Raw genomic sequence first — 16,089 nt, 5'->3', positions numbered from 1 at the left:
AGTTTGGCATTACTCTGACAATGTGGGATTTTTTTTTCCCCCCAGCCTCTCTTTTTTTTTTTTTTTTTTTTTTCCCCTCTGCACATGGATGAACAGTGAGATCGTGAATACTCCCTTGCTGAACCCAGGTGATGGCAGCGCTCTCGCTGGACATACCTGGGGGTGAGGGAGACAGATGTGCAACAGCCTTGGGCACTCCAAGGTCACACCTAAGCCCTCTATTTCCCCAAGGCCGGCAACGCCAGTTGGAGGGTGGAAGTGAAGGTTGAAAAGAGGGTGGCTCGGTCGACAGTATTTCCCTGCTGGCTCACCCACAATCAACCGGTGCTTCAGGTGTTTTTTGAAATGCCACTTTTAACATCAGAAGGGCCCTTTAGAATTTTCCAGATGGTTTTTTTTTTTTAACCTTATGGTTTTCCTCACCAGCCTTCTAAAATGAAGATGTTACCCAGAGAACAGTAAGGTGCGTTGAAAAGCCAAAGGAGGTTTTGAGTGATTATGAATGAACAGGCCCACCACATAATGGGAGGGGGGGGGTTTCTTTTAACAAATGCTGCAGATGGTGAGTATATACTCCGTCCTCTACTTACAGGATTACTGTTCTAGCTAACTATCTGGAGTTAGTGCCATTGGACCTGAAGTTGCACTACATGAATGAGAAATAATCACTTGTTTAAAATGTCTTTAAAAGTCTTAAGACAAACCAAGCAGCCTTTACAAAAGTCCTGGGGCAAGATCTTTTCCTAAGATATGGAAAGTGTCCTCTAGGCTTCACAGCACATTTCCTACACGTACATTGAAGCATGGGGCAAAAAAGGGGAAAAAAAAAACATGAGAAAGAAGAGCCCCATTTGCAGTGGGAGAGCGGGAGAAGGAAAAGCGTGGTTTTGTAATATTAATGTAAAAAACCCCAGAGTAGATATTAGGCAAGTTATCTCACTAACAAATACATAAGACACACAAGAACAGCTTTAAATAAACAAGTGGAATTGATTTGTGAATCATACTTTTGTATTCAGGAGCAATGGATGTCAATCAAACGCGGATGACATTTCCTTGTCAATACGGGGATGATGGCTGGGAAGATGGTGACTTATTAAACCAGGGCGAGAATCTGAAATGAGAAGCAAGAACAAATAAGACTACAGCAAGCAAACAGTAACATCCCTGGGATCCTGTCTGGGGCCTCCACAGCACAAGCATTTCCTTGTCTGTTCCTTCTGCCTAACTTCCAGGCCACGCCAATTTAGTTCTTTCTTTCCTTCTTCTCTGTTTCAAAACGAAATAAGGTCAAATGAGCAGTCAGAAGAAAACCAAGATTCACTGATTCATTTAAGAGAAATGTCAGCAGTTCTTTTAGGTCTTTCCAGGGAGAATCAAGAGTGAGACCCAGGGTCTCGGTATCTTCTGTCCCTTTGGCTGCAACTGGATGAGAATCCTTCCCGCTCCTCAAACCTTTACCTTTTAGGGTAGTGGTTTCAGAAATGTGTGTCTATGTCTTGGGCGGAAGACTTTGGTTCACAGGAGGTACCTTATTTTCCTCTTTTTGAGTGGCAGACACATAGAAAGTTCTCCCCCGGCCACAATACCTATTTTCTTAGCACACCATGTGGGTTGCTTCTCAAAAGTCACCTTTCTTTTGGGGGACAAAATAGTAAAGGGTGGGAACGGCCATGAAGGTTAATGTGTTAATCAAACTCTTTTCCAATGCACCAAGTTATCAAAATTCATAAGATCTCATTGCTAAAGAGAGTCCAGTGGAGGATAAAAGGGGCATTTTTAAAAGGGTAGAGTTGAATAAATAAATTCTCATTGAAAACCTCAAGATATACTTCCATTGAAGACCGCTCATCTTAACAGAGGAAGCCAGTGAGGATACCATGAAATGGTAGAGCCGGAATGAATGCTAGAAAGCTCTTCAGTACCTGCTCACTTTCGCGGATGGTAAGTGTGAGACACAGCTCTGAGCAGGAGAAAGGCCGCCCAGTGTGTGCTATTACACCCCCCTCTACACCACAATCTCAGACCTCTGGGACAGGCCCTAGTAATGGAGGCATTTCTCTTTCCACCATCTCTAATGCTAAAGCACAGCTTGGTTTTACAAGCGAGGGCACCAACATCTTAAAGGTCTGCTGAGATATGGAAAAGTGCTCTGTAGGCATCATTCACAATGCAGGCAACATTTCCCAGGTCACATGGCTGACCCATTTTTCCAGTGAGTGCACAAACCCAGGTGGCGCTTGGACAGTTGGCTTTTGAGTGAAGTCAGTTTACATTATCGATCTCCTCCCTTTTCTCTAGAGGTGTCCCACCACGTGCTTTGGGAGAAATTTTTGTTGTTGTTGTTCAGGGATGACTGGGTAGTAGATGAACTAATGGCTGGTGGCTGCCACTTTCCACTGCTTGAATTTCTCAGAAGGTTCTCTGGAAAGTTACTCACGCTTCAGCCCTTAATTCTGACAGTTTGAATAAGCCATCTGATGGCATATTACTCATCATCTCTATATGTATATAATAATAGAAAATGTGTCAATTAAAAAAAATATTTGATTCTCTTCATCCCTCATCAGAGAAGCAAGTTTTCTCTCAAAGTTGATATTAATCTTGGAAGCAAGCCCTGGGATCTAATTTTCCCAATCGTGTCTCAAGAAAACACAAGGCTCTATGTTCCCATTTCCTTCTGCACCTGTGCCTTCGTGACCATTCAGATCATAAAGTCCAATACAGAAACCCAGGATCTGGGTTGGATGTTGATCCAGTAATTTTCATCTCCCCGCCTCATTTCTGTCTCTTTCGGAGAACCGAGCAGATCCGAAGCCACATGACTCCCACACAGACCTGCACCACCATCCATTAATCTTTATTGAGCGCCCACTGGCAGCACCGCCCTACACTGGGCTCTTACTAGTCAAACAAATCTTTAGTCATGAGAATGATTTCCAAATCCAGCAGTACTTAACCAGAAATAGCATTTATAAGAGGAAAATAACATGTTAACAAACCCAAAGACTATCTACAGAAATAGAAATACAAAGAGTAAAAAAAAAAAACAATCAGATTGGGATCAGCTATTTACCTTTGCTTCCTGGATCTCCAAATTATAGTTCAGAACATACACTCCTTTGACTGAAGAGTTATAGATTTCTAGCCAGAAAGGGTCTCCCTGGAGTAATGTAGGGAAGTAGTAGATCCTTATGGCTTTGGAATCAGATGGGTCTTAATTTGGATCCTGGTTTCCTCATTTAGTTGCTATGAAAGTTACTTAACCTCCCTGAGGCTTAATTCCCTTTTCTCTAAAATGGGAATAACACGAATACCTAACACTAATGTTGTGAAGACTGAGCGAGTTAATGCATATAATTACAATGATAGCCAACTCAAAACCAGAGCCCAATAAATGTCAACTTCCATGTTCATTTGTTGTAGGACTGCTGAGTAGTGGGTGGGCATGTGGGCTGGATAGTCGAACACAGGCTTAGTAAAGGAAGCTAAAGGGTCAGACTTAAGACAGATGACATCAGATGGATACTAAATGTCATAGATTTAGACAAAATTAGAACACCCAAGTTCCCCAGGAGAGTTGCCTGTGTGTACTATTGTATAATATCAAAACAAAGTAAGACAAAACTCAACACAAGGATCCTTTCACCCTTCTCCAAAGTAAGAGGAAAAAAAGTTTTATAGCAAGATAATGTAATTCACTGCAGTTTGACAGACCAAGATTTTTGGATTTACAACCTAGTAGGAAGCATTAAAACGTGTTTTCCCCTGCTCTGGAAAGTTCCCCAAGTCAACAAGTTGCAAGTATATTTAAAAATCACTGATAGTTACTCAGGAACTATTCCTGTGGATGATGATCCTCAAGAAAAAGTGAACATATGAGAGAGGGCTGCTTTAAGTTAGCCAGAAAAGCAATCACTCTGAAGGACACCTAAGTCATAACCACATACAATAGGGAATTTTCAACAAAAAACTCTCTACGGGGGATAGTGAGTTGGAAAATTAGCTTGGCAAGTCTATTTGTCAGAAAATTATTGAATAGCCAGAAGGAGAGATGGTAACCAGCACTGTACCTAAGGCTTGGTTACAATGTATGGCTTCAAATTGGTCTCAAATTCTTGCCATATCAATCAAGACAAGGATGGAATCTCTAGAATGGATATGATATTTTATACTTGCTTTCCATGGGTGGAATGTTCAGTCCCTAAGACCCTATTTGATGTAGAACTGAAGGAAAAGTTACCAAGAATGAAGTCTAAGGGGGTCAGCCAGTCTTCCCAAGGGACAGTCATGATACCTCAGCCATACAAGGAAGATGGGTGAATTCAGGAAACTAAACACAGCTGCCATTAGACCACAGGGAATTTCAGGCAGAAAATACATCATAGGAACACAGCTGTGCAGCACACAGACCGACCAGGTAGGCAGCGGTAAAAACTGGGGTCGTCTTATTGTTTTGTTTCTTTTGTTTTGTTTTAAAATTCTAAAGCATCATGAATCCTGAGAGGACTTACAGAGAACAACCGACAGAGCCAGACCTTGCCAAGAGCAGCTGATCTTCTAGAATATCCTAGAATCGGGCTCTGAGAGAAAGTGGGCTGGAGTTGATATGAATATCAAGGGAAGGTGCATTTGGCCCCACTCCTACATGGGTGTGACCCCAGAGCAACTCACCTTCAAATATGAACAATCTGTCCTGTGAATAAATACTGCATTCCTTGGGTATTTGTATGTGAATAGACATATCAGCTTTTCCCTAATTCAGGCAACCTCTTGGGGAAAGTCTTAAACCATACAAAAATAGGTACAATTTGAAACCATAATCCTAAAAATAAATTGCCAAGGTAGTTTAGATCTGTAATAAGCTGGAGGGGAAAAAAATGAGGGGGTTGTACGTTGAATATAAGTAGTTGTATATTTCAGTGTTGCCCACTGAAAGTAGTTGTAAACATTCATAATTTATTTTTCTAAAGATTTATTTATTTATTTGAGAGATAGAGACAGTGAGTGAGCATGTGTGGGGAGGGGCAGAGGGAGAGGGAGAGAATGACAAGCAGACTCCCCCCATGAGCATGGAGCCCGATGTGGGGCTCAATCTCAGGACCCCAAGATCATGCCCTGAGCCGAAATCAAGAGTCGGTTGCTTAACTGGCTGAGCCTCCCAGGCGCCCTGTAACAATTCATAATTTTATTAATTACTTTATCTTTGGCTCTGGAAAGTGGAAAAAGCCAGTAAAAGCTGGTGCTATGTAGTACATAGATGAGGGTTTGGTGTGTTTTTCTTTTGCCCGGAGAGTCCAAGATACAAGGGGCAATCTTCCCACTCTTCAAATATCTGCAGAGGTTCTCTGGCTTCACTCAGGCTTCTAAGACTCATCGGCACATGGAAATATTCCGAATGCAAGCTGCTCCACAGATGCTTATCATTCTGGGTCTTTTAGCCTTTTATTGTCTGCTGCTGTCTTGTTTGGACAATTCCAGCAGGCTAGCAACTTCACAGGGGCAGGAGCAGAGGCAAAGTGGTTCATTTTATTACCAATGGCTGCTTTTGTAAAAGAAAGTTCAAAACTGTTTGCTAAATTGAGGATTCCCTGAGCACATCTATTATCCAGTAGCTGCCATCATGCATTTATATACGTATGTGTGTATATCTGCAAACACATACATATGATTTCTTTGCATTTACTCTTCAGGATTTGTTTTTGTGGGTGGGCAGAAGGTCCCAGGAGTTGGATAATGAGGGCCAGAAGTGGACTACCCATGATGGATTCTCTTAGTGAAAGCCCCATAACATGATTCCAGCACCCCAGTACACATGAACATTTGTTCTAGCATTACACAGACCACTGAAAGACCCTCTTTGCTCATTTTCCCCAGAGCTGAGGGTGGCATGGGCTTTTTTTTACAAAAGGCCTTGAATAGAAAAGAGAAAAAAAGGAGCTAATTAAAAGGAATTTTAGACATGTGGTTTTCAGATATAATCATGCATTAGGTCTAAACTACATAATTAACTTTTCCTTCAGAAATTCAGAACAAGCTCAGAAGGCCCTAATGTAATGTTTTATCCAGTTTTTGACTGTACTAGTTAGCATGAATTCTCTGGATAAGCCATTTCTATTATCTTCTCATTAATGTGTTCAATGTAATTGAATTAAACGGAGTTAAAACCCACAAGAACTGGGCTCTGCTGTCCATTTCCTCCTCCTGAAGCTTCTCCCATCACCAGCCAGCCTCTCGCTCGCATTTGCAGTGATCTGCCTTCAGCACCTGCTCAGTGCGTCCCCACTCTGCCCAGAAACAGTAACTTCCTCATCGTCCGCATGGCAGGAAAGTCCAACTACTTAAGCTCGGAGTGCCAGGCTCTTCAGAAATTGCCACAAGGCCTCTTTGCCTTCCCAGCCTTTCATACCTGGCCCCCTTGTTAACCATTCTCTGGTTATTATTGGTTCATCACACCGGAAGTGCTCATTAATCTCACCGGAAGTGCTCATTAATCTCACCGGAAGGGGTATTGTCATTTCCCACTTTGTCCTTGTTTTCTCCTCTACTCTGGCCACCAACTTCCTCCCTCTCCTCTTTCCTCTTCCCGGTATTATCCCTTTTTCAAACCCCCTGCCCCCCAGCTCCAAAGCCACCTCCTCCTTCATCCCTCCCCCTACTGGCTCCCACCCTGCACCTGCACTCACTTGTCCCCTGCCTCTCTGGTGCCTCCAGCGCCTGTGGCATGTCCTTCTCTCACTGTGCTTCCCTCCTGCTGCTTTGTTGGGGGATGGGGTAGAACTTGTCCCAGCTCTTGTGACTGAGAGAAATGCCAGGACTTTTCATCTTTAGGCCCTACCCCTTGCACAGGCCCTAAAGACATATTGACTGGGGGCTAAATGGGTTGTTTGTTGATTGGAATTGTTAAATTGGGATTGGACAGCATAGCTTTCAAAAGAACTTTGTAAGATTTAAGAAATCTGGATGTAGTGAACAGGACTGTACTGGAAATTAGGTATTTCCAAGGACCAGACTTCTGTAAAAGACACAAAACTCTTCAACTGCCAAAAATGTTGGATTAAGAACCAGATTAGTATAATAACCTGTACAAGAATCAGAGTTAGAAATGGATTAGGGTGGGGGTGCCTGGGTGGCTTAGTCAGTTAAGGGTCTGACTCTTGATTTCGGCTCAGGTCCTGATCTCAGGGTCATGAGATCTAGCCTGGTATCTAGCTCTGTGCTCAGTGGGGAGTCTGCGTGCGCTCTCTCTCTCTCTCTCTCTCTCTCTCTCTCTCTCGCCCTCTGCCCATTCCCCACCCCCCATACCCCCCCACAAATAAATAAATAAATAAATCTTTAAAAAAAAATGCACTGGGGCCTGAGATGTCATACCTAATATGTGTTCATCTCCCAGAAGGGATACTTGCAGACCTGGTTCTAATAGTTGAAACCAGCGATTAGATTTGTTTACTGTATTTTCAAAATGCCTCATACCATGCTCCCTGTGGTGGGGAGCAAAAATTCACCTGTGATTACTGAAAAAGAACATGAATTCCTCCGGAATTCTGGCCCAAGAGGATGGCCATATGAAGCACCCAAACTATAGGTCCCAGTGGATCTCCTCTGGGGTTCTTCCCTTCATTTCTTCAGGATTCATGGGAAGGTTTCTGCCTGTCCTCTATCTGCCATCAAGAAATGGGGTGCCTGGGTGGCTCAGGCATTAAGCGTCTGCCTTCGGCTCAGGTTATAGTCCCAGGGTCCTGGGATCGAGCCCCGCATCGGGCTCCCTGCTCAGCGGGGAGTCTGCTTCTCCCTCTCCCACTCCCCCTGCTTGTGTTCCCTCTCTTGCTGTGTCTCTCTCTGTCAAATAAATAAATAGAATCTTTAAAAAAAAATAGAAATGGAGGCAATATATTTCTTCTAAAATACAGAATGATCATTTTAATTCTTTTAAACTTCACCGAGTTCCAAAGAAATATTTGACATTTCTAACAAGAAAAACACAAAATAGCTCCTGAAAAATCAAAACAAGGGAACTACAGCGAGGTGACAGAAAGAAAGGCTGGGGACGAGGGAGAAAGAATCGCACAGAGGTGTTACATCAAGGATGGTGACTGCTATATAGAAAATAGAATACTTCTGGGTTCCCCAAAAGCCAAGGCAAAAAGGGAAATGTCGTGGGTTATCTTCATTTTATGATTTATTAAGAGAAACAATTCAACATTCAGGAGAATCAGATTTTTTTTATTATCAAATTCTAAGCATTTATTGAGGTATGAAACTGTATCATGAATAACAGTGAAAGACGGCTTCCCAGAAAATGAAGAAATGTTCCCCAGTGAGAAACAGAAGCAGCCCAAATCTAATTCAGCTTACCAACTCTAGTACATCTTGAAATTCATTCAAAGAAAGCTGACATGCTGAACAAGCAGCAAGCCGTACTCCCAGAAAAAACACAATTATCAAGAGCAGAATGAATAGGATGAAGAGCAGAGGGTGCAGTTTAAACCAGAAGGGGTGACGACTCATTTTCAAATAAAAGTCAGAAGTCTAGTAAATGCTATCATCAGAGTGACGAAGCTCCAGGGAGGGGGTGGGGAAACAAATGCAAGTAAATTCCACACTTCTGTTTCTTTTTAGTATGTAATTTGAGGAGACCAGTCAAATGTGACTAGCCACAGAAGCAAAGAGAAGAAGTTAAACCATTTGGCAGATCTGTTCCCAAGGCATGACTACAATATTTTGACCCATGAATTACTAGTGATATGAAAGAGTTACTACGTATATTATAAAAATACCACCGTGAGCAGATAGGGAGTTAACTAAATCACACCTAAGTGTTCAATTTTGAAAACAAAACGATTGCATATACTATCTGATCACAATATTCATAAACACCAGGAACTAGTCATATAAAATACTGCCAACCCTATGCACCTCTGTGAACTGAAAGCATGAACTACTTACCGCAAATACAAAAATCACTTTTCTCCCTTCACATTGAATTGGTTACTTATAATTAAGAGTATTTATGTCAACCCTAGTAATGCCTTAATGAAGCCTGTACTAAGCCACTCGATATTTACTCACAATCTCTAAAATACAGATGCGTGTATGCAAGGTAACAGCACCTCAGTACTCCTGACACAGCTGATAAATTTTCTGAAGATTTTTGAGCATGTAGAATAGTAGGAATTTTAATGGTTTTCAGCTCCTCTTAGATCTACACACAGATATAGAAATATGTATTGTGAAATGCAAATGAACTTGAAATGGGTTCAGTGGATGGTAATGCCATCCCCATGATGGGCGAATTCATACCCAGGACCAGAAACCACTCAAAAGGTAACAGTCTCCCATCAGCAAAGGATAAAAGGCAAACTGCTGTTACAAAGCGATAAACAGTGCAAAATACAAAGGGGGGAAATAAATACTCTCTCATGACACAAAAGGGAACAGAGCCAGGGAGATAAAAAATGCGAGAATAAATATAGGTGGTTTAAACTAGTAAAGGGGAATCTGAATGAGAGAGGAAAATGACTTGCTGATTTTCTTTCTTTGAGGGTGTTACAGACCGGCTTTCTCTGAATAACTCAAACTTCAAATATGGCAGCACGTTTTAGTTCAGCGCTTACGGTTCGTCATGGTCACGGACAGATTTTGAAGCAATGTGAGCCTATCTAAAGAATTGGAATCCCTCTGAAATGACAATCACGCTATTATCAGTGCAATTGTAAATAAACAATAGGGAGCAAGGAGAGGAACAGTGAAGAATCACCATACCGGTGTCTGCCATTTCCTCTGACCAATTCCAAGTCCATGGACGTCCTTAGGGCTCTGGTGGCATGATAAACCATGCTCCTTCGTATTCATCAGGACTTGATGGATGTGCGCTATGAATGGCTAGCTGGGAGTAGAGCACCTCCAAATTAAAATCTTCACTGTTTTGTTGGCCTGGAGATTCATTTTTTTGCTGTCATCCACTCAATATACTCCTCCCTTTGTTTTCCGACTATTAATTTTGGAATCATTAGTGATTTAATTTTTTTATCCACAACTGCCATTATTTTAATGATTCATTTGTGTAATATTTTTTAATTGAAAGTAGGAGACAGTTCAATCTCAACTGAGTTCTCTGAAATGAAGTGGCCTCTTTACGGTAGACAGCATATCTTAAAGGGATTTGAAGTCTTTGTGTGGAATTTAACTGCAATCACAGAGCTCAGTGTCACGGGATGATTGAGGCATATGTACGCTGACTTAAATAAAATGTACAAGATTCAAGTCGGAAAACTCTTTTTGGGTGAACTATTCATGAAAGTGGAAAATTACAGGATTTTCCTCACTAACAGAAGTATGGGCTTTGGCAAGATGTCACTATAGTTGATCTTGGCAATCAGAACCGGTTAAAGTAAATGGGGTGGTTGCCTGGGAAGGAAGGTTTGAGGGTTTCTTGTGTATTTTGTATAACTTTTCATAGTGATGAAGCAGCAAAAGAATACAAATATTTATTAAGGTTGGGAAAGGATGGGGCAAAGAATCCAGTGAAACTAGCCTCCTAATCAGTTCCCAGATTATTCAGTTTTGTATAGAACAAGTTTCTATTAGGGGATGAGATATATTTTTAACAAAACATACCTTATTCCCTTTTATATCTCCCCTAGCATCTATATCAGTACCTGCGCACCAAGCAAGCCCTCCGTAAATATTTGTCAAAATAGGTAAAGGAAACCAACATGCTTGCTGCTTTCATCCTACAAAAAGTAAAGATCGAAGCACACACAATGCTGACTATGCAATGGAAGGCTCTGGATCAACCACTAAAGAGATATCTTATTTATCCGGAACAGTGCCCTAATCGAGGTGGGAGCTCCACTCACAGTGACTCCTGGTTCTTCGGTATTGAGAAGACACCAGGGTGGACATCCTGTGGCCATTTCATCCTTTGGTGCCCTGTTGCCATATCTTCCTCAGTTTCACCTGGCCGAGTAGACTCTTGTCTCAAAATGGGCCACTCAGCTTCTCTTTCCTGATTTTTGAGATACAGCACAGAAAAATGTAGACATGGATAGCTCCGTAGAGGAAAGGCCCACAAAAGCCGACTGTCCAAGTCCTTGGAGCTGCCCTTGGTTCTTTCAACTGTCCTTCTGGGCCTGTGGGATATTTGATATTTCCCAGTAAGACCCACCACCACCTTCCTATCCCATTTTTTAAACCTTAGTCTACCAATAGTGAGTTTATGTTGCTTACACTAGAGAGAACCCTGATAAATACAACAGGTTGGGCTTTAAGGAAAGGTTAAGCTTTCTTCTACACCAGTGCTGTCCAGTACAATGTTCTGTGATAACAGAGATGTTCTATCTACGTGCTGTCTAATAGGGTGGTCACTAGTTACACGTGGCTACGGAGTACTTGAAATGTGGCTGGTGCTGGAGAAACTGAATTTTTAATTGTATTTAATTGTAATTGAGTTAAGTTTAAATAACCACAGGTGACTAGTGGCTAGGTATTGGATGAGGCAGCATGATGAAGATGATGGAACTCTTTTCCTCTGTTTATGGATAGAACCGGAGAAACTGGACTTAAAGTGAAGTAAGGAGGCTAAACATTGGCTGGACGCAAAACATGAGAAAAAGATGATGAAGGGAGGTTTCTGGAACTCTCAGGCATGCTCAGAAGTGGCCATCAGAACAGAATGATGGATTAGTTTGCTAGGCTGCTGCAGCGAAGTACCACAGACCGGGGCGCTTAAACAACAGAAATTTTTTGCCTCACTGTTCTGGAGGCTGGAAGTCCGAGAGGAACATGTCGGCAAGACGGTTTCTTCTGAGGCCTCTCTTTTTGGCTTATAGACAGACGGCTGTCTTCTTGCTGCGTCCTCCCATGGTCTTCCCTCATGCACCTGTCTGCTTCCTAATCTCTTTCTCATAAGGACACCAGGCATATTGCATTAGGGTCCACCCCAATGACCTCATTTTACCTTAATTACCTCCTTAAATACCCTGTCTCCAAGTACCACCATACTCTGAGGTAGTTGGGAGTTTAGACTTTAAAGTACGAATTTTGGGAGGACACAGTCCTACCCGTACCTAATGGTCTTGGTGTGGACATGGCTGAGAGACAAAGGCGTGATGAAAATCCCAACTGCTCGCCTGGCCAGGAGCCAGCCATCCCTTGAGCCTGGAGACCTGCTCAGCATTTCCAATCCAAGTTTTTTTTTTTTTAATTTTTTTTATTGTTATGTTAATCACCATATATTACATTATTAGTTTTTGGTGCAGTGTTCCATGATTCATTGTTTGTTCATAACACCCAGTGCTCCATGCAGAACGTGCCCTCCTCAATACCCATCACCAGGCTAACCCATCCCCCTCCCCCCTCCCCTCTAGAACCCTCAGTTTGTTTTTCAGAGTCCATCATCTCTCATGGTTCGTCTCCCCCTCTGACATACTCCCCTTTTCTTCCTCTCCTGTTATCTTCTTCTTTTTCTTTTTTCTTAAAATATGTTGCGTTATTTGTTTCAGAAGTACAGATCTGTGATTCAACAGTCTTGCACCAATCCAAGTTTGACTGCATTTTCTGCCTTTTAATTGCAGCAGCAGACGAACCATAGATATGGGCATAGCTCTACTCCAGGTAACCATTTCCAGGGAGTTTAATGAATATGACTTATTTCATGTAACTCACAGATTTGAATGCTGAATTTGACTCGGTGGATTCTTCCTTTAAAGTGATCCCCTGGCCTCCAGCCGGTCCCACTTTTCATTCAATCTACTTACTGAGTTTAGATTCTTCTTCCCAAGAGACTGTGTTCATGGTTCCTACTGTTTTCCTGGGATTTTCAAAGGACTCTCAGCCTAGTTGTTTCAAGATAAATCCCAAATTCCTAACCTCAAGCTAAGTGTAATTTATCACCTCACTACATCCTGAGGATGACTCTGATTTCTAGTACTCCTGAAAAAAAGTCCCTGAGTCCCCCCAGATTTCCTCACTTCATGCTGACATATCTCATACACACTCCATGCCCAACCCCTCACTCTGTTACCCCACCTGGAATGTCTTCAAAGGCCTTACTATTCATTAAAATAAAACTTGTATTCAAATTTTACCTCTTTGGAAATGTCTTCCCTGTCTAAAACAGTGTTCTATCCATCAAAACTCTCTAACCCTGCTTTGATTTTCCTGATGGTGCTGTTAGGGGCCTAAGTGTGTCTCCTCACCCCAAGTCCATATGTTGAAGTCCTAACCAGGACTCAGTCTCAGGACCTCAGAACATGACTGTATTTGGAGATAGGATCTTTAGAGATGTGATTCAGTTGAAATAAGGTCACTCGGGTGGGCCCTAGCCAAATGTGACTGGTGTCCTTATAAAAGATTAAGACAGAGTGAAGACCAAGTGAAGACACAAGAGAGAAGTCAGCCATCTGCAAGGCCAGGAGAGAAGCTTGGGATCGATCCTACCCTCACGGCTCTCAGAAGAAACGAGCCTCGCCAACACCTTGATCTCAGATTTCCAGCCTCTTAGAACCGTCAGAAAATTAACTTGTTTTCAAAGCCACTTGGACTGTGGTACTTCATAATGGCAGCGCCAGCAGACCCATAAAGGTGTATATACCATCACCTTTTGTTGTTGTTCTCGGTTTCTCCCCACTAGAAAGTCAAGTTCATAAGGGCAGAAACTTAATTTTGTTCACTGCTATATCTCCATATCTAGAGCAGTGCCTGGTATATAGTAGGTGTTTAATACATGGAGTTTGGAATACCAGTCCATGTGCTTGGCTCCACCAATGTCTGCCTAATTCTGTGGTTTAGCAAAGAAAGTCCATTTAACTGCAGATAAAAAAAACTGCCTCCCCCAACCCAGCCTTTATTGGTAATAAAGGCAGCACTTGGGTCTCTTCTGGCTTCATATTATTTCTCAGTGGGTTTAGAATTTGGACAAGGAGGGGGCAGCTAGTTACCCTTACCCGCTAATGACCCGCAGTATCTCGTACATGGCAGGTACCCAATAAATATTTCATCCCAAAATGTCCTATTTGCATGTTGCCCGACAGTTTCCATATGTGCCTATTTTTCTTCCCAGCTTCTAGAGGGCAGGAGTTGTCTTCAACGCCAGCAAGTCTGCGCTTTTGTAGGGGTGGCTCCATAAATTGTTAATGGATGGATGATGATCCTGCACACACTGTGGGGCTCTGGGGAACATCAGTGCAGCTCCCAGCAACTCCCCTTCGCTCTTTCTCTCACTTCCCCAGCCTTCATTTCACTTCCACTATGTACAGAACACGGAGGTGAAAGTCAGTGTGTCCTGTGAGTCTCTCTCCTCCGCCCCTTGGCCACAGATGGACATGGTGCCACTAACATGACTTCGCCCAGGAACATGGATTGAGACCGAGACTCAGTGACAGCCTCCACGGGCGCGACACTTATATTTTGTATACTTAGGTGACGGAAGGAGGGTGACTGGTGCTCTCGTGGCCCAGAGAAGGAAAGGCAGTTCACACAGAAAGCGAAGGAGTGTGTAGTCAGGCAGAGAAGAGCCCAGACAGGGAGCCCTGAGGGCTTTCCAGGAGCTTCCTAAAGCCAGCTTCCATTTCTGCCCTTCATTTCCATGGCACCCCTCTGTCCCCTGTCATCAATGCCCTCTTGTTTGCTTCAGCTGGTTTGAGTTTGTTTCTGTCGTTTGCAAAACAAAACACACAAAGAAAACAAAACAAATAAAAAAAAAAAAAAACCCAAACCCCCCATGAACTCATTCACGCCTGTGACCATTTTTGGAAAGAAAGAGGGGTCTTTCCCTTCAGGAAAAGAGGCATAAAAATCCCTGGCCCCACCCTCTACCTCTCAAACCTCCCACTGAAGCCCATTTACTTTGGGGTAAGTGAGGAGCTGTTGCCCGGCTAACATACAACGTTGGACCGCATTTCTTTGTGATTCTTTCCAAGTAGAAGAAAGTACACCTGTTCTCCAAAATCTACCAGGAACACTCAGTGTTTTTAAATCTTTTTCTAAATTGCCTCATCGATTCTTACTGCTCTCAGGATCACCTTTCTCAACTATACCAGCTGAGATTAACTCAGTGGTTACCCTAACAGTTCCAAGATGTGAAATCTTAAATGCTAAACAAAGATCTTTGTGGGAAGAAGGGCATCCTTTCTTCTTTGTTTCCCCCTTGTGTTTACAGCTCTGCTGTTCAAGAGAAAAAGGTGGGAGGCGGGGAATCCTTGCGTATGAAATGAAATCCAGAACCGGCCGAAAAGGACCCAATTGTTGGAATCATCCTCAAGGACCGCACTCATCTTCATTTGTATCTTATTGATAACCGGTTAGGAGTCTGCTGCAATTGATCAGGTCAGAGGGCGGCTTGGGCCAGGTGGCCTCAGAGTCAGGGAGGACTCAGTGAGAACAAGACCCCGGGGGCAGAAAAGAAACAAACAGATCACAGACACAGAAATAAAACCTAGAAAGCAAGGATAAAATAAGTGCAGGGGGATGGGACAGTGCTCTGTGGGCTCCCGTAGGTAAAGCAGTCAGGAAGGACTTCCCTGAGGAGGTGACGTGTACACTGAGAGCCAGAAAACCAGGGGAGGAAGAAAGAATCCAGGCTGAGGAAACACTAAGCAAAAGCCCCTCCAATGTGAACCAGATTGACATGCTCTAGAACCACAAGGAAGGTCAGTGTGGCTGGAACAGAGTGAAGCCAGGGGCAGAGGAGGTCAGAGATGCAGAAAGGGGGCAGCTCCTCATGGTATCTGGTAATGTGCAGCCATTTGAGGGGTCTTTTTTTTTAATGTTTATATAGGATTTGTCCTTTAAAAAAAAAAAAGTAGCCTTTTTTTTTTTCCTAGAGAGGTTTTAGGTTTACCAAAACATACAGCACAAAGCACAGAGTTCCTCCGTAGCCCCCACCCCCACCACATACAGTTTCTCCTATAATTAACATCTTTGCATTAGTGCGGTGCATTTGCTACCAACTATTAACTGAAGCCCACAGTTTACTTTAGGGTTCACTCTTTCATTCAAGGGGCCTCAACGTAGGCAGGGGAATGGAATGGACATGGTCTGATTTACAATTCTGGAAGACTCAGCTTCATAAAGCTGTTGTTTTGGTTG

The 16,089-nt window shown here is 42.9% G+C and overlaps 1 protein-coding gene across 1 annotated transcript in view; it reads right to left on the bottom strand.

Moving 5' to 3' along the window:
• Positions 1-989: 989 nt before the first annotated feature.
• Positions 990-16,089, bottom strand: part of RSU1 (Ras suppressor protein 1) — a 249,998-nt gene continuing 234,898 nt past the window's right edge. Inside the window, exon 9 of the mRNA XM_025853432.2 lies at positions 990-1,114. Within this exon, the coding sequence (XP_025709217.1) occupies position 1,114 (1 nt within the window). The 3' untranslated portion in view covers positions 990-1,113. The remainder of the gene's footprint in view (positions 1,115-16,089) is intronic.

This window comes from Callorhinus ursinus, unplaced genomic scaffold (assembly GCF_003265705.2).
Source record: "Callorhinus ursinus isolate GAN/ISIS: 27379988/994484 unplaced genomic scaffold, GSC_fseal_2.0 scaffold36, whole genome shotgun sequence".
In the NCBI taxonomy this organism is placed as follows: domain Eukaryota; kingdom Metazoa; phylum Chordata; class Mammalia; order Carnivora; family Otariidae; genus Callorhinus; species Callorhinus ursinus.
Note: the sequence above shows the minus strand (reverse complement) of the source record. Positions and strands in the feature narration are given on the sequence as shown.